The 27,325-nt window shown below is 45.3% G+C and overlaps 2 protein-coding genes and 1 long non-coding RNA gene across 4 annotated transcripts; 1 reads left to right on the top strand and 2 right to left on the bottom strand.

Moving 5' to 3' along the window:
- Positions 1-562: 562 nt before the first annotated feature.
- Positions 563-6,431, top strand: LOC132591317 (vomeronasal type-2 receptor 26-like). The gene is made up of 5 exons (XM_088664282.1): positions 563-902; positions 1,516-2,322; positions 3,562-3,789; positions 4,228-4,354; positions 5,429-6,431. The coding sequence occupies exons 1-5, from the start codon at positions 624-626 to the stop codon at positions 6,337-6,339; spliced, it is 2,352 nt and encodes a 783-aa protein (XP_088520408.1). The 5' UTR covers positions 563-623; the 3' UTR covers positions 6,340-6,431.
- On the bottom strand, positions 3,308-6,563 carry LOC148687200 (uncharacterized). The gene is made up of 2 exons (XR_015948563.1): positions 6,426-6,563; positions 3,308-4,381 (listed from the first exon to the last, which is right to left on the bottom strand). It is a non-coding gene; the product is annotated as an uncharacterized LOC148687200 (long non-coding RNA).
- A 7,442-nt stretch (positions 6,564-14,005) lies between these two features.
- Positions 14,006-27,106, bottom strand: LOC132591278 (uncharacterized). 2 transcript variants are annotated; one of them, XM_060269200.2, is made up of 5 exons: positions 27,020-27,106; positions 23,246-23,364; positions 21,264-21,821; positions 19,445-19,580; positions 14,006-15,264 (listed from the first exon to the last, which is right to left on the bottom strand). In XM_060269200.2, exons 3-5 carry the CDS (start codon positions 21,756-21,758, stop codon positions 14,348-14,350), a joined length of 1,548 nt encoding a protein of 515 aa, XP_060125183.2. In that variant the 5' UTR covers positions 21,759-21,821; positions 23,246-23,364; positions 27,020-27,106; the 3' UTR covers positions 14,006-14,347. The 2 variants fall into 2 exon arrangements, with proteins under 2 accessions (XP_060125183.2, XP_088520179.1); XM_088664053.1 differs by lacking the exon at positions 27,020-27,106 and adding an exon at positions 26,703-26,767.
- Between the last annotated feature and the right edge of the window lie 219 nt (positions 27,107-27,325).

The following is a 27,325-nucleotide window of genomic DNA, read 5'->3' as shown; positions in this document are numbered from 1 at the left end:
AATCTCATGTAGGGGAAGAGCTCTTGTGCTTCTCAGTTTTGCATGTGCATCTGGTTGGCCACCTTGAGAACTGGATGCTGGAAGAGATGAGCCTTTGGGCAGATTCTGCAGAGTTATTCTGTAAACAATGGAAGGATAAGGGTGTTTACAGAAGGGAAGGATACGGATAAGTGGAATTATGATAGTACTTTCTGGATCTTTTAATCACGGTATTATATTCCCTTTTAAACAACCCCCTGGCACTATTATTATTATTATTATTATTATTATTATTATTATTATTATTTGAATTTATATGCTGCCCTACACTAGTCACACACATCTTGACAAACAGTGGAAAACATCTTAATAAAAAGGGTGATAATATGGGGATAACAGCAGCAATGGTTATAAACTGTTGTAAGATTGGGGAAGTAATTTTGGGTGTTACTTCAGGGGTCTTTTGTTTGTTTGTTTGTGACATTTCCATGCTGTCCTTTTAACAAGAAGTTCTTCCAAGCAGCTAGCAATAAATAAGTAAATGCAAATGCAAATGCAAAATTAAAACAGACAACCATAAAGGGGACAGGGGAATGTTTACAGTGCTGGCATGTATATAATTTTTTTCCAGGAAAGCACCCACAATGTACTGGCAGCTCCTCTCCTTCTTGTTTGCCATTCAAGAGATCAACCAGAATCAAAAGCTGTTACCCAACATCACCCTGGGCTACAGCATCCATGAGAACTTTTTTGATGGAAGGGTGACATATGATGCTTTGCTAGACATGCTGTCAATTGGGCAGCTGAACTTTCCAAACTACAGCTGTGGTAAACAGACGAACTTACTGGCTGTTCTCGAAGGGTCTGACTCTCAAAATTCCATCCAGATTTCAAATGTGTTGGGCGCCTATAAAATCCCACAGGTAGGAATGGAGAGAGGTATACTGTAATAGCATTATGATATCGGCTGTTTTATTTTCCCTTTTATCCCCGGTTCAGACTCCATGAGAGTATCTGTGAAGTTTTGGTGAGTTACCTTGTCAAAAGCTTTTTTGAAAGATCAAGTACACTATATCAATAACATCTCTATCTATGTGCTTCTTGACACTCTCAAATAATTCTAATCAGATTGTGAGACAGGTTTTGCCATTCTGTGGGTGGCCACCCCAATTCGATATTGGGAAAAGGATTTCTTGTATCCTGACTTTGAAGAAGTCTCCATTGATGAAGTAATTTAAATGCCCATTTGTTTCTGGCTCACTAGGCCTGAGGCTTCTTGTTGCATGTTCGCCTGACACATGAAACTTGGAAGTTCCTGCTGGGATTCTTCCTTCTAGAGATTAATGAGGGGCATCTTTTTTAAAAAATAATAATGATATTACCCGGAATCCTTTTATGAAATCACTGTTCCCACCAAAGGGTCCTTGCAATAGACCTTCCTCCTTCCTAAGACCTATCCAATCCCATGTTGGACTTAGAAATATTTAGGCTTTGATCTGAAATCAAACAAGATACAAATCTTCCTTCTCTTCCCAGGTCACTTATGCTTTTGTCTCTCATGTTCTGAATGATAAGAGGCAGTTTCCTTTTTTCTACCGGATGGTCCCCAAAGAAGAAGCCCTGTACCCAGGGATTGTCAAGCTGCTCCAGCACTTCAGATGGACCTTGATTGGCCTCTTTGCACCAGACACCAACAATGGAGAGAGGTTCCTGAAGAGCTTGACGCCGGTGCTCATCAAGAGCGGTGTCTGTGTTGTTATCTCACAAAGCATTCCAGGACTGAATACAAATGCAGTAAAAATGGATTTTCTTCCATTCCGCAAATGGAGACAAGTGCATGTATTTGTTTACTATGGGGAAATGACTTGTTTCATAAATGGACTATACATTATACAACAGATTTTTGACAAAGTGATGATGTCCATTGTTGGGGAAATTGTCATCACAACAGTTATGTGGGATGTCTCCCTGGAGCTGATATATAATCACATATCTTTCCAACACATCCATGGTATATTTTCCTTCTTCACTGAGACAAGCAAAAGGACAAAAAACAGTGATTTTCTACCCCTTTTCTCTGGTATTAAGAGGTTTTGGGAGGGTGCTTTTAATTGTTCCTATTCAAAGCATGCATCCTCAGTGAAAGGCTGGACAAGATGCAGAGAGAGAGAGAAACTGGAGATGTTTCCCCAAGACGATCTGGAAAGAATCCTCTCTCTAGACAGCTACAGGATCTACAACACTGTCCAAGCCGTGGCTCGTGCCCTAAATGCTGCATATTCATCTAGAGCTAAGCAGAGGGCTAATGAGAGAACGGGATTTCAAAGGCTACAGCCATGGCAGGTATTTTCTTTCCCTTCATAGATGTCTCAACTGAGCATGACAATCGGTTGTAGTGTTGCAGATATTGAATATTCTGCAGTTTGAAGTGACTGGAAGCATAAGAACTGACTCCTTTTGGAAATGAATTATTGTCCAGGCCCATAGAAATATTATTCAAGCTCAACTAGTAGAACTTTCTACATAACATCAAATAGACATCTGATATACCTATCCAATGTCTTGTGCTGTCCAGCACAGGATCGGCATCTTTGAAAATATTAAATAATTCAAAAAGACCTACTGTATAAGCAAATCTCTCTCTCTCTCTCTCTCTCTCTCTCTCTCTCTCTCTCTCTCAGCCTGCCTCAAAACACATTACCCATTTTCCATTTTAATCCTTCCTTAATACATATACATTTTTCATTTCTGTTTGCTATTCTTATTCTTGCCTTATTGCACAGGCCCCGAGCAACTGCTCCCATCATATGCCCAATTCTCCTTTCCCCACAAGTTGGAATTATTTTTGGCAGGGGAGATGACATTGATCAGGCTGTCTCTAATCTCTGTTCCTTTGACACCCACTTGACTCTGCTCTGGCTCTCTGCTCCCTCCACCAAGATCCTGCCTTTCCCTGCTGGAGCCTATACAGTGGTGCCTCGCTAGACGAATTTAATTCATTCCACGGGTCTATTCTTATAACGAAAAATTCGTCTAGCGAATCCCATAGGAATGCATTGAATTTTATTTTATTTTTGCCCATAGGAACGCATTAATTGAATTTCAATGCATTCCTATGGGAAACCGTGATTCGCTAGACAAATTTTTCATAAAATGAATTCGTCTAACGAGGCAACCTCCACTAGAAAAATCATTTCTTTAAGGGAAAATTTCGTCTTACAGGGCGTTCGTTAAGCAAGGCACCAGTGTATTAGAGATTTCATTCAGTTTGCCTTTAAAGGAAAATCGTACCTAATTCACTCTTTCCGAAACAATCCAAGAGGGCAGCATCCTTCAAAAACATGTTTACTTGGAGAAAATCACATAGAAATACTGAATAATTCTGAGTTTTTCATTATTAAAAAAATTAATAAAACTGAATTTAATATTAGGGTGTGTGAGAGAGAGATAATAGTATGAACCAAAATTGACAAGATTCCTCCATTACTATTTGAGTCTGCAACCAGCCCTAAGCAAAGGGGAAGTGAATTGTTAGTATGTTTTCCTGTATTCTAAATGTTCTCATCTTTGATTCTGTTCCAGCTCCACCCTTTCCTTGGAAATGCCCCGTTCTACAATTCTTCCATGGACAGAATGTATTTGGATGAGAACGGGGAGCTGGCAGCCGACTTGGACATTGTGAACTGGGTAGTGTTCCCCAATAAGTCCGTCCTCAGAGTGAAGTTTGGGAGTATCGACAGACAGGGATCCCCAGACCTGAAGTGCTCCATCGACCAGGATGCCATTGTGTGGCCTGAGTGGCTCAATCAGGTGGCGGGGAGGGGGGAATCATGCCTGTCATTTTGCTGTCTTTTCTTTGAGCCCTAATAAGTGCTCCCTCTTCTGTGGGCTGCTGCCCTCAATTGCTTCTCGACTCCAGCATTGGGCTGTTGTTCAAGATAGTTCCTACAGCTCCTCTGCTCAGCTGGGTGTCAAAGGAGGCTTCCTGCTAAACTCTGTGTATGGGAAAAGTGGGGTTCATTGCTTTTCTGTTGTTACATGTATTTATTTATATCAGTGTCCCATATACAGAACTTTATTTAATGGAGGTGCTTGGTTTTTTTCTTAATTTAATCATGCATAATTCATTTAATAGACAGTGATGGGAAATGCTTAGTTTCAAGCTATAGACCAGATGCTTACAGCAGATGACCACATACTATGCCTCAAACAACAATTCCCATTGACACTCTTTGTCTTTGTGCCTAGACCCTTCCTACTTCCAGGTGTGTGGAAAGCTGTCGCCCTGGATCCGTCAAGGTGATTCAGGAAGGGAAGCCTCTTTGCTGTTATGAATGTCTTCCCTGTGCAGAAGGGACCATCTCCACTCAGGAAGGTGGGTGACTCCAAGGGAAAGGCTGGCCTTGGGGAAGAGAGAATGGTTCAGTCAGGAATCTTTCAAAACCACTGTGTGGGAGTGAACTGGGTGATTCAAATAATAATAATAATAATAATAATAATAATCAGCATCAGCATCAGCATCAGCATCAGCATCGGCATCATCAATCTGTTTTGATTATCATAGTTTATGATATTGTTCTAAAATGTACTATAGTAAGCTGATTGGGAAAGCAGGATATAAACTTCTCAGTCACTAAATGCCTGCCCACCCATATCCCACTCCTTAGCCCTACTACTCATCCTTACTCCAAAAATACCTTTGATCAAATATAAAGGAGGGAGGTCTAAACCACAGAGCCTCTTGGGCTTGCTGATCAGAAGGTCAGCAGTTCGAAACCACACGACGGGCTGAGGTCTCGTTTCTCTGTCTAAGCTTTTGCCATCCTAGCAGTTCAAAAGCACACCAGTGCAAGTAGATTGATAGGTGTCTCTGCATCAGGAAGGTAAATGGTGTTTCCATGCACTCTGGCATTCGTCATGCTGTCCCTTTGCACCAGAAGCAGTTTAGTCATGCTGGCCACATGACTGTCTGTGGACAAACATCGGCTCCCTCGGCCTGAAGCGAGATGAACGTTGCACCCCATAGTTCCCTTTGACTGTACTTAACTGTCCCGGGGTCCTTTACCTTTACCTGAAGTAGGCAGACTGTTATGGACTTAGGGTAGATATTAGACTTCTGCACAGACCCCTGATCCTCCTTTTGGCCCTGGTATAGGGGGCTCCAAGCAGCCCAACTTGCCAGAGACCAAGCTGGGGATCTCTAGCCCTGGAATCTGTTCCAAATTTCATCAAGGGTAGAGCTAATGTTTAGAAAAACCTAATTAAATACCTGTAGTGATCTTTGGCTGTCCCACACTTACTTGGTATATAACTGAATCTCTCCCAAGAGACTGGATATTGCTCAGGGCTTGGCTGAATCCAGTGTAGTAGACATTTCTCTCTCTCTCTCTCTCTCTCTCTCTCTCTCTCTCTCTCTCTCTCTCTCTCTCTCTCTCTCTCTCCCTTGCAGATGCAGACCATTGCGAAAAATGCCCAGGAAATCAGCATCCAAACAAGGACCAAGATCGATGTGTGTTCAAGCATATCACCTTCCTAGCCTATGAAGAATCCCTAGGGATTATCCTACTTTCCCTTGCCCTACTGGGGGCCTTAACCACAAGCTTTGTCTTAGGAATCTTCATTAAATACAGCGAAACTCCCATAGTCAAAGCCAACAACCGGGACCTCTCCTACATCCTCCTCGTCTCTCTCCTGCTTTCCTTTTTGTCCTCCTTCCTGTTCATTGGGAGGCCAAGGAAAGGGACCTGCCTTCCTCGACAAATGGCCTTCAGCATCATCTTCTCTGTTGCTGTTTCTTCTGTCTTGGCAAAAACCATCACGGTGGTTCTGGCCTTCCTGGCCACCAAGCCAGGGAACACAGTGAGGAGATGGCTGGGGAAGAGTCTGGCCCACTCCATTGTCCTTTCATGTTCCAGTATGCAAATTATCATCTGCACCATCTGGCTGGGTACCTCTCCCCCATTCCCAGACTCTGACATGCACTCTCAGATGGGAGAAATTATTCTGCAATGCAACGAAGGGTCTGTGGTCATGTTTTATGCTGCCCTCGGCTACATGGGCTTCCTGGCTTCCATCTGCTTCACAGTGGCTTTTCTAGCCAGGAATCTGCCTGGGTCCTTCAATGAAGCCAAGCTGATCACCTTCAGCATGCTGGTCTTCTGCAGTGTTTGGGTGTCCTTTGTGCCCACCTACCTGAGCACCAAGGGGAAGTACATGGTGGCTGTGCAGGTCTTCTCCATCTTGGCCTCCAGTGCTGGGCTCCTGGGCTGCATCTTTATTCCCAAATGCTACATTATTGTGCTGAGACCTGATCTGAACACAAAGGAGCACCTGACAGCAAAAGCCAAAGATAGCATCTGATTCTGAAAATATTACTTTTCAAGAATGTAGGGAAGTGATGTTCTTGAAAAATAATGTTTCAATTTAAAAAATCATTACCCTCTCACCTGATAATTTTTTTAAGCATTTGATCATGTATGTAGAGAGGGTTAGATCTGAGGCAGGCTGAATAGCGGTAAGAGGAGACTTCCCTGCCCCTTGGAATGCCAGTTGCCAAGGGAACGACGGAGAGAGGGCTGGAACACAAACAGGCATGAACAAACACAGCGATAGTCTGTCGGAAAATGAAGAGGCTAGAGCTGATCCAATAAGTCCGAGGAGTCATCGAATGGGAGGGTTGCTAGTCAGGAAGCAAAACAAGAGACGTAAGGGACGACCGTTCAAAAGAAGTCTTCAGAAGTGTCATCTTGAATGATAATGTTGGTGGCTTCGTTAGAGCCGCCCAGAGCTATCTGTTTGTTTTTGCAATAAATCCTCCTTTTTAATTATCTACGCTTTCTGTGTTATCAAGCTGGGAACCTGGACTCCTGACATTAATGGAAGTAGTTATGAAATTTGGATTTGGCTGAAAATTTGTAAAAACTTTGGAAGATATAGATCACATAGATCACAGGGAATTCACATTACCAACATTTTGTAATTAGTCATGGAACAGAACAAGGATGTCCTCTGTCACTCCTGTTATTTTTCTTGATTTTATAAAATAACCATCTAATTATACAATGCCTTTTCTAGCATGGGAGTGAGTATAAATTAAAATAACAAATGTAGGCCTCTATGCAGACTAAACATATCCAATGTTAGGATACTATCAGTGGTTCCTGGCTGGTTGCCCAGGAAAAATATAAAGACAAGGAAAAATTTCTTACATTCTTTTTCTATTTCAAACTTTACACAGAGAGGCTATGGTGGTTGTCCCAAGTGAATCTCCAGCCCAAGTGAATCTCCAGCCCCCATCTCTCCCACTTCCTCATTCGTCGTCATCATCACCACCTCTACAGGTGCCGCTAAATGCCCTCTGTCTTTGAGCTCTTTGCTCTCCTACTTCTAAGGCTCGCCGGGTTCTGGGAGATGGAGGGTCTGGAACGCTTACTAATGACGTGTTGGCTGGGTGTTGGTCTGGCTCTCCCATGATTTCCCAACTTTTCCCTTCATCTGCCTCTGAGCTGTGACTTCCCCCAACCCCCTGCTGTAAATCTATACTGTCTTCCTCTTCCTCCTCCCTGGAAGGGTCAGGATGGGGAGGCGGTCTCCCCCATTCCTCCTCTGCCCAGTCCCTGACCCCCAACTCCTCAACCATTATCCATAGGGCTTAGTTTCCAGACCCATTTTTATATCAATATTTTAATTCAGTTTTACATTTAACATTTGCATTCACATGTAAATCATAATCATATTTACATAGGATTCTCTGAATCCCTAGACTTCCCTCCACCCCTCCTATGGGTTCCATAGTTCTTATCCAACTACATCGTATAATGTTCTCCATATTTCCTTAAAACTCAATTCTTACCATAGTTCTTGTTACACTGCAATTGTTTTTTAAATCCTGCCAATGTTTTTAATTGTTTAGTGTTCTTTTAAGGAACTTATAAATTTTCCCCATTCTTTATTCAATTTGTTATCTTAGTGTCTGGTCTTCCTGGTTTCCGCAAATGGCGACAGAGCATGAGCCTTGATCTGGGAGAAAGGCTTGACCATCGGGGGGGGGGGGTTGTCAGGGGAAAGCACTTAGTCATTTTGGTCACCTTCCACTGCATACCTGCCAGCTCATCAATATCCTCCTTAAACTATAGCACCCAGAACTGGACACAGTACTCCAGATCTGACCAAGGCAGAATAGAGTGGGACTAGGGACATGAGTAGCGCTGTAGTCTAAACCACTGAGCCTCTTGGGCTTGCCAATCAGAAGGTCAGCAGTTTGAATCCCTGCAATGGGATGAGCTCCCGTTGCTCTGTCCCAGCTCCTGCCAGCCTAGCACAGTGTTTCTCAACCTTTTTTGGGCCACGGCACACTTGTTCCGTGAAAAAAATCACGAGGCACACCACCATTAAAAAAGTTAAAAAAATTAACTCTGTGCCGCCCTATATTATAATTATGACTGTAAGAAACACTTGCCAAATATTGCTTTCCGGCGGGTCAGCGCTGTGTATTGGCGGCCACCAGGCTCGTTTGCACTGAGCTTTGGGAAAGAGGAGGAGAAATATTGCTTTCCGGCGGGTCAGCACTGTCAGCACGTGACAATGCAAATCGCCCTTCTCGTCGCCGCACGTCGCGGCACACCAGCCAGCGTCTCGCGGCACACTAGTGTGCCGCGGAACAGCGGTTGAGAAACACTGGCCTAGCAGTTTGAAAGCACACCAGTGTAAGTAAATAGGTACCGCTGCAGTGGGAAGGTAAACGGCATTTCCGTGCGGTCTGGCTTTCTGTTGTGGTGTCCCGTTGCACCAGAAGTGGGTTAGTCATGCTGGCCACATGACCCAAGAAATTGTCTGTGGACAAACGCCAGCTCCCTCGGCTTGAAAGCGAGATGAGCACTGCAACCCCATAGACACCTTTGACTGGACTTAACCATCCAGGGCTCCTTTACCTTTTTACCTAGAGTGGAACAATTACTTCTCTTGATCTGAACACTACAGTTGAAGCAGACTAAGATTTCAGCATTATTGTTATTAGAGTTAAAATTTGTTATCATCTTTTTTTCTAATTGTATAATTAAAAAAAATAAAATTCAATGCTGTATTTAAAATTGTTGTGAGCCACCGCAGGACCTTACAGTGAGGGAAGGTAATCAATATTATATAAAAAAGTTGCTGCATCACACTGTTGACTCATGTTAAGCTTCTGGTGTACTAAGCCAGTTGTCCCTCATCCTGTATTTATGCCTCTGCTTATTCTCTTCAGCCTCAGCAAGGTGTTGTTAACATTTTGAGCCTTCAGATCATATACACAGGGACCTAGGTCCACATTTGGCCAGAATCAACTGTCATCTCTAAACCCCCACCCCCCAAAAATATTCAATTTCCCCCCTGCCCCTGTTTCATTTCACTTCCTGAGAAAAATCCTTGAATGTTTCCACTGGATGGAGTAAGAAGGGAGTGTTATTCTGGAGGGGGAGCTCCAGGCAGACATTTCCACATTGATGGGAATGTTGTGGGAAAGGGAATGACAATGAAACAGAGGAGGAGGAGGAGGAGGAGGAGGAGGAGGAGGAGGAGGAGGAGGAGGAGGAGGGGAAGGTTGAAGGCTTGTTGCTTGGGGAGGGGGTAGATAAAACAGTGAAGGGCAAGGCAGTTCTGGGCAGAGCAGGGCACTAGGAGATGGGGACGACAGAGGACGAGATGGTTGGACAGTGTTCTCGAAGCTACGAACATGAGTTTGACCAAACTGCGGGAGGCAGTGCAAGACAGGAGTGCCTGGCGTGCTCTGGTCCATAGGGTCACGAAGAGTTGGACACGACTAAACGACTAAACAACAACAACAACATATAACAAATTATCTAAATAATAAAATTGTTGGTATCTGAAGAAGTGTGCATGCACACAAAAGCTTATACCCAGAACAAACTTAGATGGTCTCTAAGGTGCTACTGGACAATTTTTTACTCTTTTTATTTATTTCGACTGTGTCAGACCAACACGGCTACCTACTTGAAAACAAAATTGTTGTTGTTCTTAATTTTACAGAACGAACACTCAATTCTTTTCACGCCTGTGAGTCAAAGCAGATATTAACATATCCAGTGCTTTCTTTCTGGGGGTACGCCAGGGGTACGCATACCCCTAGACTTTTTGTGAATTCAAGTTTGGTCTCATTGAGGGGCAGTATTTCAATATGAGTAGGAAAATGAGAGTACCCCTAAACATTTTTTTAAGAAAAGAAGCACTGACCATATTGATCTTGATTATTCCATGTTCTGATTCAGTAAAGCAGGGCTGTGGAACCTCAGGCCAAAGGGCCTCCAAGCCTCCCCATCTGGCCCTCAGAGCTATCTGTAGGCCACACACCACTCCTTAGCCAATCTTGCCACTGGCCCTGTTTTGAACCCTTCCTGAATGCCACTCCTCAGCGGATATGTGTCCTGGTGCTCTGATAATGCTCCCTGCTTGCCTTGCTGGATGGAGAATAACAGGGTGGGTGGGTGTGGAGGAGCTAGGCTACTTTGCATAGGTAAGATGTGCATTTATTGTTCCACCCACTTTTGCACCTGGCACTGACATGTGGCCCCCTGAAGGTTATGCAGAAGGGAATGTGGCCCCCTGGTCTCAAAATGCTTGCAACAACTGTTGAAATCTGAAGAGTTGGAAGGGGCCACGAGGAATCTTGCAGGGGCCCCAACCCACAATTAAGAGCCTCATGCTTTGCCAAAACTAGGTTTGCCGTTTTTCAAAAGTGAACACCTGTATGGCGTATGACAGCCCTATAAGTACTGTATTTTCTGGTGTATAAGACAACTGGGCGTATAAGACGACCCCCCAACTTTTCCAGTTAAAATATAGAGTTTGGGATATGCTCGCCGTATAAATAAGACGACCTGGCATATAAGACCCCCGACTTTTGAGAAGATTTTCTTGGGTTAAAAAGTAGTCTTATACGCAGGAAAATACAGTAGTTTAATCAACTCACAATGTTCTGAAATCATTCCTTGGCATTTGTTCACACACACACACACACACACACATCGTAAAGGAGTATGTATATTGGTCCCCAATTTTATGAAAGTACTTTGTCCATTAATGGCCATGTCGACACCAGGGAGACACTTCTGTGAGATCCCATAAACATGTTTTTCTTCCGCTCTGCACCTGCGCCACGAGCGACACAGAGACTCTGGAATGTTGCCAAGGCTTCTGTCCCTTATAATTATTATTGTCCCTTATAAGGCTTCTGTCCCTTATAATTAAATTCTTATTCTTACCAAAGCTCCAAGGACTGAGCCAGGAATTGCCTGTGAAAGCAATCAACGAAGCATTAGGCATTATGGCAAGGTGAGCTAATTTCTTGCACTGTATCTGAAAAGTTTGGTGCACAAAATATCCCCAGGGCTACGGAGAGCCTGTCTTGTCCATTCCCTGGTGCCCCCCTGATTGAGCATGATGTTGTTTGAGCACCTGAGGTTCACCCTCTGAAGGGTCAATTACCTTTTCATCTGCTTTCAGAAGTGCTGTTAACTCTGAGCAGCTTTTCTTTTCTTAACACCAACTTAGCACTCCAGCCTTTTACATTTTCCATGCTTCTTTTTGGATGAGCAATTTTCTCTGTTTTCAGCATCAACTGTTGTGATTGCATCCACAGATCTCACTCCCCTTTCTTTAATGGATACTTATCAATTCCCTTTCTGAACCCCCCCCCCGAACCTTAAAAATATTTTTACACAAACAGTACAGAAAGTCTCTACAGAGAGTGGTGAGTACAGCACATCATATCATGGGCTGTCCCTTGAGTCCGCTAGATGACATCGCAAGGGATCGTTGCCTTAGGAGAGCGAGAAAATTTCTCAGGGATGACTCACACCCTGGGCATTGCCTCTTTAATTTTCTACCCTCGGGCAGGAGATATAGAAGTATAATCAGCCGTAACAACAGGCTAAAAAATAGCTTCTATCCATGGGCTGTTAGGCTGCTGAACAGAAAATAACATAGTGAAATTGACTTGCGAGGTGGTGTGTTGTTCGATAAGAGATTGAGTGTTGGGGGGGGAGGCGCGTTTAATTTCATTGTACACAGGTTGTACAATGACAATAAAGGGATTATTATTATTATTATTATTCTGGTTTTTAATGTCTGTCCCGGCTCCTCCTACATGCCCAACTTCGAGGCATTATGTCATGGCTTCCTCCATACAAGATTTGTTCCAAAAGGACTTAAAACAGTTTCAGCTGGTGAGAAAAATAAAGTATACTTTTGTGATTTTTTTTAAATTAAGTTTTCCAAAAGTTCACACACATATTTCAAAACATAATTAAATATTCCCCCCGACTTCCGTTTCTCTCCCTGTGCAGCATCGCTCTTTTCTATCTCTTAAACGATACTATAATCTTCAATCCCTTCTGTTGCTCGTGGTTCAAATCCTGCTCACGTGTTCACCGTATAATTACATTTCTTTAAATAATCCAAAAATGTGTGCCATTAAGGTAAGACGGAGAATACGCAGGAGGAATGATTTTGAGGAGGAGATATGGAGGGTGTGTGTATAATTTGTACTGTTAAAACGGAAAGGGGTCAAACCATCGCAAGATGTGTTGACATTTTGGGAGGTTGGATAGTTACAATGGTATGGTATTGTCAAATTACCAATATTTTCAATTGATTCACGCTGGCTTGGTCATGACCACAGAATGGAAGATGGCAGGATCCCCAAGGTCGTGCTCTACGGGGGAGCTGGCTTCAGGCACCAGACCCATTGGAAGACCAACTGCATTAACCAAAATGTCTGCAAATGTGACATGAAGGCAGGCAAAATCAGCCCCGCCATGTTGGAATCCCTTGCAGACGACCGCAGTGCCTGGAGACAGGCAGTTAAGTTGTGCATCTGTAGCAGTTACCAGAAGAGGAACAATGGGTGGGAGGAGCACAGAGAGAAGAAAACGCCATTTGCGCATCTGCAGCAGCACAACTGGATGCCTTCATCTGTCCCGGCGGCAACAAAACATGTCTCTCCCACGTTGGTCTCCATAGCCACTGCAGGCACTGCAACCTTCCAACAGCTTGACCTCAGCCCCGAAGGCGCACTCCTACGTTGTCTCCCAAAACAGATGGATGGCAACCAACATTTTAAAAACTAATATTTTATATTAGCAGCCTTTGGTGATTAAGTGGTATATAAAGCTGGTTTTAATAAAATAATAATACCTGAAAGAGCGTCTCCACCCCCATCGTCCAACCTGGACACCGAGGCCCAGCGCTGAGGGCCTTCTAGCGGCTCCCTCACTGCGAGGGAACCAGTCAGAGGGCTTTTTCGGTAGTGGCACCCACCCTGTGGAACGCCCTCTCATCAGATGTCAAAGAAATAAACAACTATCTGACTTTTAGAACACATCTGAAGGCAGACATCTGTTTAGGGAAGTTTTTAATGTCTGATGTTTTATTGTATTTTAAATATTTTGTTGGAAGGCGCCCAGAGTGAAACCCAGTCAGATGGGCAGGGTAGAAATAATAAATTATTATTATTATTATTACCTCTCCTTTTTTTCTGGCCCAAATCCAACACATAATTAGGGTTCCACTGATTTGGGTGTGCAAAGCAGAGCCAGCAATGGGTGTGAACTTAAGAGAGCCCTAGGGGCCAGATAAGAGACACCCAGCGGATCGCATTTGGCCCCCAGGCTTGTGGTTCCCCACCCCTGACCAATGTACTTAGTGAGCCTTATTCTGTTGTAGGTTGCAGGCAGAAAGTCCATCCCTTTGCTAGTCAATGTCTGTAGCAGGCGTTAAACTGGGGGCTTCCAGGACAGCATTCACACTGCCGTGAGCCCCTTCTTCGCCTCTACTCACTCTTAGCCAGCAACACCAGGATCTGGGAACTGGAACCTCAATGTATCTAAACTGGGATAACTCTAGGATCATTTAAGTCCACCATTCCAGTTACAAAAAGCACGACAACTCTCAGTTAGCGAAATGTGTCTTAATACGCATTGCTTGGAGAGGCAGAGCACAGAAGGAACTACAGTTCAATGGACAGAAGTTATTTTTTTCCGTCAAATGCGTATATTTTAATAGGAAAAATAGGCACGGAGGAAGCAGGGTGACTAGTCAGCTTTCGCAAGTGATGACAGGACTCAGTAAGGCACATGAGAGATTTACACATCGGAAGCCGAGGAATCGGACGCCAACTCTTTGCTCGCGATCTGCATAAAAAGTTTTGTTTCCTCACAGAGATCTCAGTATGCATACTTTACGTTATATGTTCTGCTCTAGCTGAAGCTCTTTCCACACCCCCAAACATTTATTGGGGGAGGGGGGGAAGTGTGTTTGTGTGTGTGTGTCTCTCTCATGCAAATTATTTTGAAGACTAGCAGGGACTCTTATTTTAGCAATACTGTTCTTGTTTAATCACGGGAGTTATAGGCTGGCTTTCCTGTGCCAGTTCTCTGATGGGACATAAAATCGACACCCCGTCGGAAGCCATTTCGACACTCCAAGAAATGACAGGCCTCTCTTCTACGCTGTGAATCCTCTGGTGTCTGTTCAGCTCCGCTTTTCTGAAAAAGCACTTTCCGCAATTCAAGCACTGGTAGGGTCTCTCCCCGGTGTGGACTCTCTGGTGCGAAGTGAGGGTCGCCCTCTGCCTGAAGTTCTGTCCACACTCCTGGCACTTATACGGCTTCTCTCCCGTGTGGATTCTTTGGTGTCTGATAAGGTTCTGCTTGTCGCAAAAGCTCTTCCCGCAGTCCGAGCAGTTGTAAGGTTTCTCTCCCGTGTGGATCCTCTGGTGGGAGGTAAGGTTGACCTTGTGGCTGAAGTTCTTCCCGCACTCCAGGCATTTATACGGCTTCTCCCCTGTGTGGGTCCTTTTGTGGCTGTTGAGATGAGACCTGTCGTAAAACCTCTTGCCGCACTCGGAGCAGCTGTAGGGCTTGTCCCCCGTGTGGATTCTCTGATGCAACCTAAGGAGAGTGCTCTGGCTGAAGTTCTTCCCACACTCCATGCATTTGTACGGCTTCTCTTCCACGTGAACTTTCCAGTGGCCGTTAACGTCTGATTTGTGACTGGCGTTTTTCACAAGCGCCGGGCAGGCATTCCTTCTTGTTCCTCTTGATTTTTCCGGCTGAACCACGATTTCGCGGACGTTTTCGCCCTGGCAAGCGACTGGTTCATCCAGCCACTTCTCCATCTGGTTTCCCTCCTGTTCTGTCGGTCCCTCGGGATTTCTGAAGTTCTCTTCCATTTCTTGAAGCTTGCTTCTCTTACAGGGTCTGTTGTTGTTCTTACTGGGCCATCCATCACCTGTTGGAAAATAGAGACAGTCAAGGAAACAGGCGAGAAGGAACCTTTGAGCTCAACCCAGTGGTGTGGCAAATTAATACATGTGTGAAACAGAAAGAAAAAACACAAAATATACACAGCATAACAAAATACCAACATTAGAATAAAAAAGGATATCAAATCAATCTTATATCACAAATCTTTATCGACTTCTTCCATTCCCTCCCAACTATGTTTCTTTATATTACTTCCTTAGTACTTTCCAAATCTTGATTCCAATCTTTTTAATTACAGGTAGGTAGACGTGTTGGTCTGAGTCGAAGCAAAATAAAAAAAATCCTTCAGTAGCACCTTAAAGACCAACTAAGTTTTTATTTTGGTATGAGCTGTCGTATCTGACGAAGTGTGCATGCACACGACAGCTCATACCAAAATAAAAACTTAGTTGGTCTTTAAGGTGCTACTGAAGGAATTTTTTTATTAATCTTTATAATGTTTATCTAAACCTATTAATACTCTTAATGACTTATCAATACTATAAATCTCTTATACTTATCTCAAAATACAATTCTATTCTAGTTAGGTCTTACAATTCAATACAATAATAACACTAAACTAAATCTTAATATATAATAAACTTAACCACCACTCTTCTACAACCTCCTTTTGCTTCCAGTTTTTCTGTTGTGTTTTTATAAAATCAATAAATATATATTATATAAAAAATTAATACATGTGTGGTTCTACTTCCTTGGCCCTGCCAAAGACTTTGGAAGAACCACTAGGTTGGAAAAAAGATGAGGAAGACCGAGCAGCAATGTGGACAAAATCTCCATTCAAATTGGTTTCTGCTTCTTTAAGGGAAATGGCACTCAAAATCTTACAAGTGTTTTCCTGCTGGATTCCTTTGGAGTGCAATTGTTACAGTGATGGCCACCAATTTGGTTGGCTTGAAAGGAGAATTAGACAAATTTATTGAGGATAGGGCTACTGATGACTACTACCCTCAAGGGCTATGTTGTAAACCTCCCTGTGGTCTATTATTATTATTATTATTATTATTATTATTATTATTATTATTATCACTAATAATAAGGATAAATCCTAAATAAATAAGGATAAAAATGTGTACCCCTCCACTGAGACCATTCCATTGTAACTATCCAACCTCCCAAAAATTCAACACCTCTTGCGATGGTTTGATCCCTTTCCGTTTTAACAGGACAAATTCTACAAACACCCTCCACATCTCCTCAAAATCATTTTTCCTGAGTATTCCTTGTCTTACCTTAATGGCACACGTTAATTGATCATTAATGGCTATATCCCACACCTCTTTATACCATTCTTTCACTCTATATTCTGCTTGCCCCTTCCACTTCCTAGCTATCGTAATTCATGCAGCTGTCAATAAATTTGTGAGCAAGGCCTTGATAGCCTGCGTAACTTCCACCCCATTGTAAATTGAAAATAATGCTACCTCTGGTCTTTCAGTCAGCTTTAACCCAGTGATTTCTGTTATCTCCATAAATACCCTTTGCCAAAAAGAATTGTGCATATTTACACCCCAGCAGGAACCAGAGACCAAATTGCAAACATGCGCTGGATTATGGAGAAAGCTAGAGAGTTCCAGAAAGACATATATTTCTGCTTCATTGACTATGCAAAAGCCTTTGACTGTGTCGACCACAGCAAACTATGGCAAGCTCTTAAAGAAATGGGAGTGCCTGATCACCTCATCTGTCTCCTGAGAAATCTCTATGTGGGACAAGACGCTACAGTTAGAACTGGATATGGAACAACTGATTGGTTCAAAATTGGGAAAGGAGTACGACAAGGTTGTATATTGTCTCCCTGCTTATTTAACTTATATACAGAATTCATCATGCGAAAGGCTGGACTGGATGAATCACAAGCTGGAATTAAGATTGCCGGAAGAAATATCAACAACCTCAGGTATGCAGATGACACAACCTTGATGGCAGAAAGTGAGGAGGAATTAAAGAACCTTTTAATGAGGGTGAAAGAGGAGAGCGCAAAATATTGTCTGAAGCTCAACATCAAAAACACCAAGATCATGGCCACTGGTCCCATCACCTCCTGGCAAATAGAAAGGGAAGAAATGGAGGCAGTGAGAAATTTTACTTTCCTGGGTTCCTTGATCACTGCAGATGGTGACAGCAGTCACGAAATTAAAAGACGCCTGCTTCTTGGGAGAAAAGCAATGACAAATCTAGACAACATCTTAAAAAGCAGAGACATCACCTTGCCGACAAAGGTCCGTATAGTTAAAGCTATGGTTTTCCCAGTAGTGATGTATGGAAGTGAGAGCTGGACCAGGCTGATCGCCGAAGAATTGATGTTTTTGAATTATGGTGCTGGAGGAGACCCTTGAGAGTCCCATGGACTGCAAGAAGATCAAACCTATCCATTCTGAAGGAAATCGGCCCTGAGTGCTCACTGGAAGGACAGATTGTGAAGCTGAGGCTCCAATACTTTGGCCACCTCATGAGAAGAGAAGACTCCCTGGAAAAGACCCTGATGTTGGGAAAGATGGAGGGCACAAGGAGAAGGGGACAACAGAGGATGAGATGGTTGGGCAGTGGTCTCGAAGCTACGAACATGAGTTTGACCAAACTGCGGGAGGCAGTGGAAGACAGGAGTGCCTGGCGTGCTCTGGTCCATGGGGTCACGAAGAGTCGGACACGACTAAACAACAACACACCCCAGCACATGTGAACATAATTCCCTGTTTTCTGGCATCCCCTAAAACATAACTCCGAATACAGTGGTACCTCGGGTTAAGAACTTAATTTGTTCTGGAGGTCCGTTCTTAACCTGAAATTGTCCTTAAGCTGAGACACCACTTTAGCTAATGGGGCCTCCCGCTGCCACCACACGATTTCTGTTCTCATCCTGAAGCAAAGTTCTTAACCCGAGGTACTATTTCTGGGTTAGGGGAGTCTGTAACCTGAAGCGTCTGTAACCCGAGGTACCACTGTATTCCTTGCTTATTTGATTTGATCTAATTGGTGTTAAATACCATCTCCAAACTGGTCTCTCGATGAAGGACTGTACATAATTTAATAAATTGTGGCAATTACAATAATAATATAATATGCTCTGCCTCCACAGTCAGAGGCACCTATGCTTCTCAATAATGGTAAAGGTAAAGGACCCCTGGACGATTAAGTCCAGTCAAAGGTGACTCGGGTTGCGGAGCTCATCTCGCTTTCAGGCTGAGGGAGCCGGCGTTTGTCCACAGACAGTTTTCCGGGTCATGTGATCAGCATGACTAAACCGCTACTGGTGCATGGAGGACTATGACGAGTGCCAGAGCACACGGAAACACTGTTTACCTTCCCACCGCAGCGATACCTATTTATCTACTTCCACTGGCATGCTGTCGAACTGCCAGGTTGGCAAAAGTTAGGACAGAGCAGCAGGAGCTCACCCCGTCGTGGGGATTCGAACCGCCGGCCTTCTGATCAGCAAGCCCAAGAGTCTCAGTGGTTTAGACCACAGCGCCACCCGCACCCCTAGGCTTCTGAATACTAGCTGCTGGAAATGACAGGAGCGCAACCTTCTCCTCAAATCTTGCTTGTGGGTTTACCACAGGCATGTGCTTGGCCACTGCTGGACTAGATGGGCTATTGGCCTGATCCATGACTGCTCTCCTTTGATCCCGGAACCCATGGGTGGCCCGTCAGTGACATCTCAGCACAAGGAATGAAAACCCCAACTTGAAAGCCACCTACTCGTTGGGAAGATTCAGGACCACCAAGTACAGATTTTTTCCTACTTGTGAAGAGACCCTGAAACCCTGACAGGCCAGAAGATAATGGAGCAGGTCCACAGAGGCTCAAGAGCAGCCCCTCGCCACCCTCCGGCAAGCCCACAGACCTCCCCGGTGAAATCTGCACTTGCAATAGAGAGGAAGAGTCCTTTCTGTTGGGGATAACTCAGACAGAAAATCCCAGGTGTCAAAAAAGACTATTTGTGTATGCCACTACCATGGCCCGTGTTTTGTTGGCCCAAAAATGGAAAACGAGCAAAGTCTTAACTAAAGAAGAATGGCAAATTGATGGAATATGTGCAGCTTGCAGATTTAACATATAGAATAAGAGAACAAGAAGAACACGTGTTTAAAGAAGATTGAAAATGGAGAAGGAACTCATATTTACTCAGAGCAAAAACTTACCTAGCGAGGCTAGATTCCCAAAGTCCTCCACCAAGACTTCCCTGGGCAGGGCGTTTTGGCCTGGGTCCAGCAGAGCCCATTCCTCCTCCTCTTCCTTGGTGAAAGGCACAGGAACCTCCTCAAAGGTCACAGGAATCTTGCAGAGGAAGAAAAATTCCCTATTAACATGCGAGCCCAAGTAGAGTGTGACAATTTTTACTCCTCTACTGCTCCAGTGCATTGCCCACAGTGACTGGAAGCATAGTGGACCTTCTGGTTACGAATTTAATTCGTTTTGGGGGTCCGCACCCCGAAAAAATCCATAACCAGAGGCGCTGCATCTGAACCAACGTGCGACGCGATAGAGCGTTGTGTACATGCGCGAGCCGCAAAACCCAGAAGAATATACTTCCGGGTTTGCCGCTTTCGCAACCCGAAGATTACGTAACCTGAAGGTTCACTGTACTATACTTTTCCATATACAGTGGTCCCTCGACTTACGAAGTACTTGACTTACGAAATTTCAAGTTACGAATGAAAAAAAATGGCCGCACGCTTACGGTTTTTTTTGACATCCGAAAGGAAAACCATTGTGGTTTAGATGTTTTCTCGACTTACGAATTTTAGATGGGGTTTTCTCGACTTACGAATTTTAGATACGGTTTTCTCGACTTAAGAATTTGTCCGTTTCCAATGCATTCCTTTGGAACCGCTTTTTTCGACTTACAAACTTTTCAACCTACGAATGTGCATTCGGAACGGATTAAATCCGTAAGTCGAGGGACCACTGTATAAGACTAGGTCTTTTTTTAAAAAAAGCATCTGAAAAATTGGGGGGCATCTTATACACGGATAGTGCAAAGTGGGGACGTGGGATTGACTGCTGCCGCGAGCCGGAGATTATCAGCGGCTATAGGGCGTGTTATTGTTGGCTGTAGTGCTGGCGATTGGCTGTTCCTGCCGGTGTGGGGATAGGTATATTTATCGATGCAGTGTTGAGCGATTTTCCTGTAAAAAAAAAAGGTCAACAACTCTGGGCAACCTTCCCCCCAAAAAAGCTCAACTCTGAATTTGGAGTCCCCCAAAATAGGGGGAGTCTTATACACGGGGGCATGTAATACACGGAAAAATACGGTAGCTCCACAGTGTTTCAGACGCCTGGAAGAGGGGAGGTCTTTCTAAGCTGTGATCCTGCCATTGCAGAGGGTTTGAATTGCTTTGAATTTTATTGCCCATTTATTTTATTGTGTTCTTATCTTCCCTGGCGGGCTGTGCAAACCGCGACACTAAAGAATGCTTTTTATAGGGAGGGGGCGCACTGGGTGTGTGATTATAGAAATAAGGTGTGTATGGTGGCGCGGGGGGGGGGGGATAAGTTTGGGAACCACCAATAAAAATTGTTGAAATGAAGAAATTAAAATAAAACAATTTTATAGGGGAGAAGGGAGAGGGAGGGGGTGTTGGTGAGTGAAGAGATTAGTGGGAGTGGGAATGTCTAATGTTTGATGTTCTATCGTGTTTTAAATATTCTGTTGGGAGCTGCCCAGAGTGGCTGGGGAAACGGGTATAAATAATAAATTATGGTGGTGATGACGATGACGTCCGGTGGGTGGTGTTAGCAATGCCAGATAAAACCCTGTGAAGGCCCTTAGGCAATAAAAATCTTGCTCCCCCCCCCAAAAAATGATTTAGGTCAAGGAGGTTGTAGGACGCCTAGGCCAGTGCCAACTCTGCCTATTTGGTAATCCGGCCCTGAGCGTTAGTGAGGTTTGTGCATGAGGTTTGGAGAGGGGGAATCAGGAGGGCATTTTCAACTCCGAGATCAAGATGAAATACTCACCTGTTCCTCCTCCTGTTTCTTCCCCTCCGCCTGGCTCAGGAGGAAGCCTTCAGCCAGGGCCACCGCCTGGGAACTGGTCTCGGCTCCGCACTCCCTGACCCAGCTCTCCATCTCCGGAGGGAGGACAGCCAGGAACTGCTCCAGGATCACCAGGTCCAGGATCTGGGCCTTGGTGTGCCTTTCCGGCTTCAGCCACTGGCGGCAAAGGTCGTGGAGTTGGCTGCAGACCTCGCGGGGCCCCTCGGCCTCCTGGTAGCGGAAATGTTTGAAACGCTGGTATGGTCCCTTTGAGCAGACTGTGTCTCCGCCCAGGAACTCCTGCACACTTCCTACCCAGAATTCCCCGCTGCCCCTGGCCTCCAAGGCGTGAGGGGCTCCTCCTGCCCCTTTCCCAGATTCGTCGCCTGCTTGGCTTTGCACGCTAAACTTCTCTTCGTGCTCAAGCGGAGCCCCGTATGACTCCAAAGGACTTCCTTGCTCCAACTTCACTTTCATTCTTGCTCCTTCTCTGTCTCACAAGGTCAACGGGTTTCCTGGCAATTCAATCGATGCCTCTCTCTGAAGGAAAGGAAAAAGAAAAGAGAAACCGAAGAGCCAGAGGATGCTGACATGTACTTTAATCTGTTTCTAGTTTCTCATTTAATTCTTTTTGAAAGCTTTAAAAAGGTTTTTTTTCCAATGGCTTTTAGTTTTATTGTTATTGATATTTATTGCTGATTTTACTGGTTTATTCTTTTTGTAAACTGCCTTGAGGCTTCCCCCCCCTTTCAATCAAGCAATGTGTAAATATTACAAAATAAATATATAAATGTTGCTTCCACTGTTTTTTTATATTGTATTTTTATATTGTGAAGCGCCCTGAGATTTACGGATGGAGGACGGTATACAAATTTAATCAATCTATATATATAAAAATGTAAAAATGGTGAAACTGTGGGCTCCACTTTTCTCCGAAACCGCTTGACCGATCGCCCTGAAATTTCGACACAACGATCCATGCCACTTCCCGAGTGTTCATACAACCTCGGATTGCTCACATCGCATACCTGCACAGGTACAGACCTACTTTCCCACAAACTAAAACAGTGCCCTCAAGTGGCGTTATTCCCTCAGCTCCTCCTCCTACACCCCCTCCCTTCCTGTGAAATCTACACCACACCCACAAACCCCGCCTCCACCACGAGATCCACCACTCACATACATCCATGAAGGCCAAACCAACTGAAAACAGGCCTTTTGCAGCAACAAGGCCCAACATTGCCAAGTGGAGGTAGGGCCCTGCCTGGGGGGGATGGGGGGCTGAATAGAGGGCAGGGATAGGTAATGGGTCAGAACAGGGTGGGGGGAGACACAGGGATGAAACCTGCCCTCTCCACAGTATCTCGCCTCGACTCAGGGGAACTCTGAGGCTCAGGGGGATCTGAAGGGGACCTATTACCCTCCATCTCACAGACTAACGCACAGCAACGCGTGCAGGGCCAGCTAGTATTAATAATAATAATAATAATAACTCTGTGTGACCGGTGGGAGCAAATAAAGTTTTCTGCTCCCTGTTCTCTCTGCCAAGGCTTTGCGAGCAGGAGTCTTTAGATCCTACACCCCCTTCCAAATTGACTTGATGGGGTGTACCATGTTCATTGCCCCACCCCCTACTCCCCAGAAAGACCCCAGGAAAAAACCCTCTCCTCCAACTGGCTTCTTCCAGCTCTGCTAAATGACACCCATTTAATGGGATCCTAAGGAGGGGCTTTTCTGCCAACTGAGCTATGGATGCCATCCTCACTCCCGGCACAGAAAACTGAAGACCAGCTCACGCATGCAAAGCTGGAATCTTAAAGCAGAACCCCTTTACCAGACACTGACCTCCAGATATTTCCTGGTCCTCTTTCATCCCACCCACCATCAACCTCCCTCCATCTCCTGCCCCTGTGACAGAGGAAGGCAGCGGGACAGGGAAAGATCCTACAGCTTCCCCACTCAACTGTTGCTCTGGTCTCACAGATGAGAGTCTGCTGGATCGCTCAGAGATCCCGACCACAAAAGGCTTCTGCTTCCGTCACAGCAACTGGCACTCTGTGCAGCCGAGGCTTCCCTGGTGAGCCTGTAAAACCAAGGACATGGTTTAAAACCAATGACATGGTCCTCGTACCTATGGGACCGCCTCTCCCGGTATGCCCCGCAGAGGACATTAAGGTCCACAAATAATAACATACTGGAGATCCCGAGTCACAAGGTGGTTAGACTGGCCTCGACCAGGTGGACCCTGGTCGACCAGGTCCTTCTCAGTACTGGCCCCGACCTGGTGGAACGATCTGTCTCAGGAGACTAGGGCCCCGCGGGATTTGTAATCTTTTCATAGGGTCTGCAAGACAGAGCTGTTCCGCTTGGCCTTTGGACTGACGCAGTCTGACGCCGGGGTCACCCTCCCCTAGGTTTTATTTTATAATGGTTTTATCTTACTTGTAGATTTTTATTTTTAAAATTGAATTTTAACATTGTATTAATCTGCATTTTAACTGAATTGTTTCTTTTATACTTGCGTTGATATCCTTGCTGTTAGCCGCCCTGAGCCCGGTCTTGACTGGGAAGGGCGGGGTATAAATAAAATTATTTTTATTATGAGAGCAGCTTCCCCAAGGAAGAACTTAAGAAGAGCGTAGCTGCTGGATCACACCTGATAGCCATCTAAGCCAGGATCCTGCAACCAGAAGTGTGCAAGCAGTCCAACTCCAAGGGCCTTCTGGCTCCACCTGGTACGCCAACTGAGACCCTACCTGCCCGCAGACTGTCTCACCAGAGTGGTGCATGCTCTAGTTATCTCCCGTTTGGACTACTGCAATGTGCTCTACGTGGGGCTACCTTTGAAGGTGACCCGGAAACTACAATTAATCCAGAATGCAGCAACTAGACTGGTGACTGGGAGTGGCTGCTGAGACCATATAATGCCAGTCATTAAAGACCTACATTGGCTCCCAATACATTTCTGAACACAATTCAAAGTGTAGGTGCTGACCTTGAAAGCCCTACATGGCCTTGGCCCAGTACAGTGGTACCTCTGGTTGCGGATTTAATTCGTTCCGGAGGTCCGTTCTTAACCTGAAACTGTTCTTAACCTGAGGTACCACTTTAGCTAATGGGGGCCTCCTGCTGCCGCCACTGCACAATTTCTGTTCTCATCCTGGGGCAAAGTTCTTAACCTGAGGTACTACTTCCGGGTTAGCCAAGTCTGTAACCCGAAGTGTTTGTAACCTGAGGTGTTTGTAACTCAAGGTACCACCGTATACCTGAAGGATCGTCTCCACCCCCATCGCTCAACCCGAGACACTGAGGTTTTTTGCTAGTTCTCTCACTGTGAGAAGCGAAGTTACAGGGAACCAGGGACAGGGCTTCTTGGTGGTGGGCCCCCTGTGGAAAGCCCTCCCACTAGATGACCCGGAGATAAAGAACGACACAATTTTTAGAAGACATCTGAAAGCAGCCCTGTAACAGAGAGGTTTTTAATGTTTGGTGGTTTATTATGCTTTTATATTTGTCGGAAGCCGCCCAGAGTGGCTGGGGAAACTGAACCAGATATATTATTATTATTACTGTATATTATTATTAAGCAGTGGAAGAAAAATGGGTGCTCTGCAGTTGTTTTGAGTGTACGGTTGGTGAAAATGTCAATTTTATTTAATTTTGGGAATGGCAGTTGGGGCACCCTGGGAGATGAAACAGCAGGAAAAGCTGGTCTTAGACAGGCATGGGAGAGAGCCAACAAAATGGAGCGTTGAGGAGAGAGTGAACCAATCAGGAAGCAAGGCCCCAAAGGCCCGGGCCTCCTCTGTGGTCTGAAGAGAAGAGCCCCATTTGGTCCCCCATTTGGTCTAATGAGACAGGCACAAGAGACAGCCAATGGGATGAAGCACTGAGAGGAGAGCGAGCCAATCAGGCCATGCCTCTGTGCTCTGAGGGAAAATGGGGTGCATCTGGTTCTGCCTGAACTGAGCCAGAGCCATGACTGACTAAACTGGGTTGACGTTTCCTAGGCGCAACAAAACACATGATGCATATTTCATCCTGAAGTACCAACAATGTACATGAAGAACACTGGCAGTTTTTAAGCAGAGGTTGGATGGCCATCTGTCATGGGTGCTTTAGCTGAGATTCCTGCATTGCAGGGGGTTGGACTAGATGACCCTTGGGTCCCTTCCAACTCCACGGTTCTAGGGTTTTATAATATATCAGAAGAATCCTGAGGCAGCTGGCTCTGCCCAAACAGAGGTTCACCCAGCCCAAACATTCTGTTCTCACAGTGGCAAAAGCTGTGTAACCATTATGGGATGCCCCACAAACCGTCAGTACTCCCCCCTATTCAGAATCCCAGGAACTGGGTTTTTCCGGAGGCATCGTGAGTTGCCACCAAACACTATGAATTCAGGCCAGAAGAAGCAGACGGGAAGCCAGTACTTTGCAACCGGTGTGTTACTGGCTGCTGCACTGTTCCGGAGCTAGTACAGTATGTCTCTGAAAAACACCAATTTATTTTTATTTTTTGAAAAATGCCAACCACTATAAATTAAAAATAAATAAATGTGGTTTTCAATACACATTTCTGGGGCTCACAAGTTTGGCCGCTGTGAGAACAGGATTTTGGACTATGATCACCCCACCTTTGGCTTGATCCAGCAGCCAATGGCTATGAAAAATGGGAGGTGTATCTCATAGCACTTTGAAGGGCCACAGGTTGGTGAAAAAGTCAACCTTTACTTGAAACTCCAGAAAGCCGCTGCTGCCAGTCCGTGCAGGCACTACTGAGCTAGATGGTCTAGTAGGTCTGATGCTGGCAGTTAAAGCATTCCAATTTGTCGTCCGTCCGTCCCCGTTAAGTCGCATGGGGACGTCAGGGTAACGAACCATTCACTGGTCTAATTGCCGTTATTATGAATGATAAATAATAACATTGCAAAGTGATGCAGAGCACAGTTGCAATGCAGGGGGCTGGACTTGATGACCGCTGGGGTGCCTTCCCAGCTCCAGAACACGATAACAATAATGTACATTGCAACAATACTATTAACAATGCAGAGCGTAATTTAACGAAGCAGGGCGTAATATAATGCAGATAGCTGTAGTAGTAATAAATAATAATAAATAATAATAAAAATAATAATGCAACACAGGCGCTTTGCCAGTGACACCCCCCACCCCGCGTGCCTTTTCCCCTCTTTCCTGCCCCACACGGCCTGCTTTGCGTTCCCCAGATCCCACGGGGGGGGGGCAAGACGTGGCTCGCCCCGCCCCGTCCCCATCTGTCCGCATCATCTGAGGCTCCCCCGCCCGAAGATGCACCGACAATTTCTGGTTTTAACCCCGGAGGTGGGGGTGAGGGTCTCCCCAAACCCACAAAAGATGTGACACCCCCCTCCCCCCCCGCGGAGTCAAGAGATTGCATCATACAAGGAGGAAGAGCGAGGTCCAATGAAGAGGCGACAACCTGCGTGGACCTTTTCTTTCCCGGATTACGATTACAGGAGAGGGTGCGGGGGGGGGAGTGGGGGGGAGATCAAAGAGATTCTCCTGCGCTGCAATTGCGGCCGTGTTGCGATTGCGCCACAAAAGGTCCAGGAACAACCTCCCCTCCCCTCCCCCCTCCACTTTGCTCTTGCCCCCGTTTCCTCTCCAGGACCTTCCCCGACCCCAAAAAGAACCACCATTCCTCCTCCGGCCCACCCACCCCCCACCCGCACGCCCCCCAGTTCCCCCATTTCACTCACCAGACCCCTCCCAACTTTCCCAAAAAGGGGGAGGAAGTGACCTTCCCGTCTCCGCTTCCTCCTCCTCCTCTTCCTCGGTGCCTGTCTAGGAAAGCGCAGGCGACTCCCCCCCCCCCTCCCCGCCGCCTTATTAACCCATTTTCTTCGCTCTCTCGCCCGAAGAAAGCAAAGAAAGAGGTTTGGCAAACCTCGCAGTTAAGAATTGTAAACAGAATTGCAATTATGATTTGCAAAAATGCTGATCTCTCCCCCCCCCCCATTTTTGCAGTCATTACAATTCCGTTTGCAATTCTTTCTAACTGCGAT

The sequence above is a fragment of the Zootoca vivipara genome, chromosome 2, assembly GCF_965207765.1.
Source record: "Zootoca vivipara chromosome 2, rZooViv2.hap1.1, whole genome shotgun sequence".
NCBI classification, from domain to species: Eukaryota; Metazoa; Chordata; class Lepidosauria; order Squamata; family Lacertidae; genus Zootoca; species Zootoca vivipara.
Note: the sequence above shows the minus strand (reverse complement) of the source record. Positions and strands in the feature narration are given on the sequence as shown.

Coding starts and splice junctions, on each gene's coding strand:
- LOC132591317 (XM_088664282.1), top strand. CDS start 624: ATGTACTGGCAGCTCCTCTCCTTCTTGTTTGCCATTCAAGAGATCAAC. Junction 2,323..3,561: donor AAAGGCTACAGCCATGGCAG/GTATTTTCTTTC, acceptor ATTCTGTTCCAG/CTCCACCCTTTCCTTGGAAA. Junction 4,355..5,428: donor GACCATCTCCACTCAGGAAG/GTGGGTGACTCC, acceptor TCTCCCTTGCAG/ATGCAGACCATTGCGAAAAA.
- LOC132591278 (XM_060269200.2), bottom strand. CDS start 21,758: ATGAAAGTGAAGTTGGAGCAAGGAAGTCCTTTGGAGTCATACGGGGCT. Junction 19,581..21,263: donor AGAAACAGGAGGAGGAACAG/GTGAGTATTTCA, acceptor TTCCTCTGCAAG/ATTCCTGTGACCTTTGAGGA. Junction 15,265..19,444: donor TGGGAATCTAGCCTCGCTAG/GTAAGTTTTTGC, acceptor ATTTTCCAACAG/GTGATGGATGGCCCAGTAAG.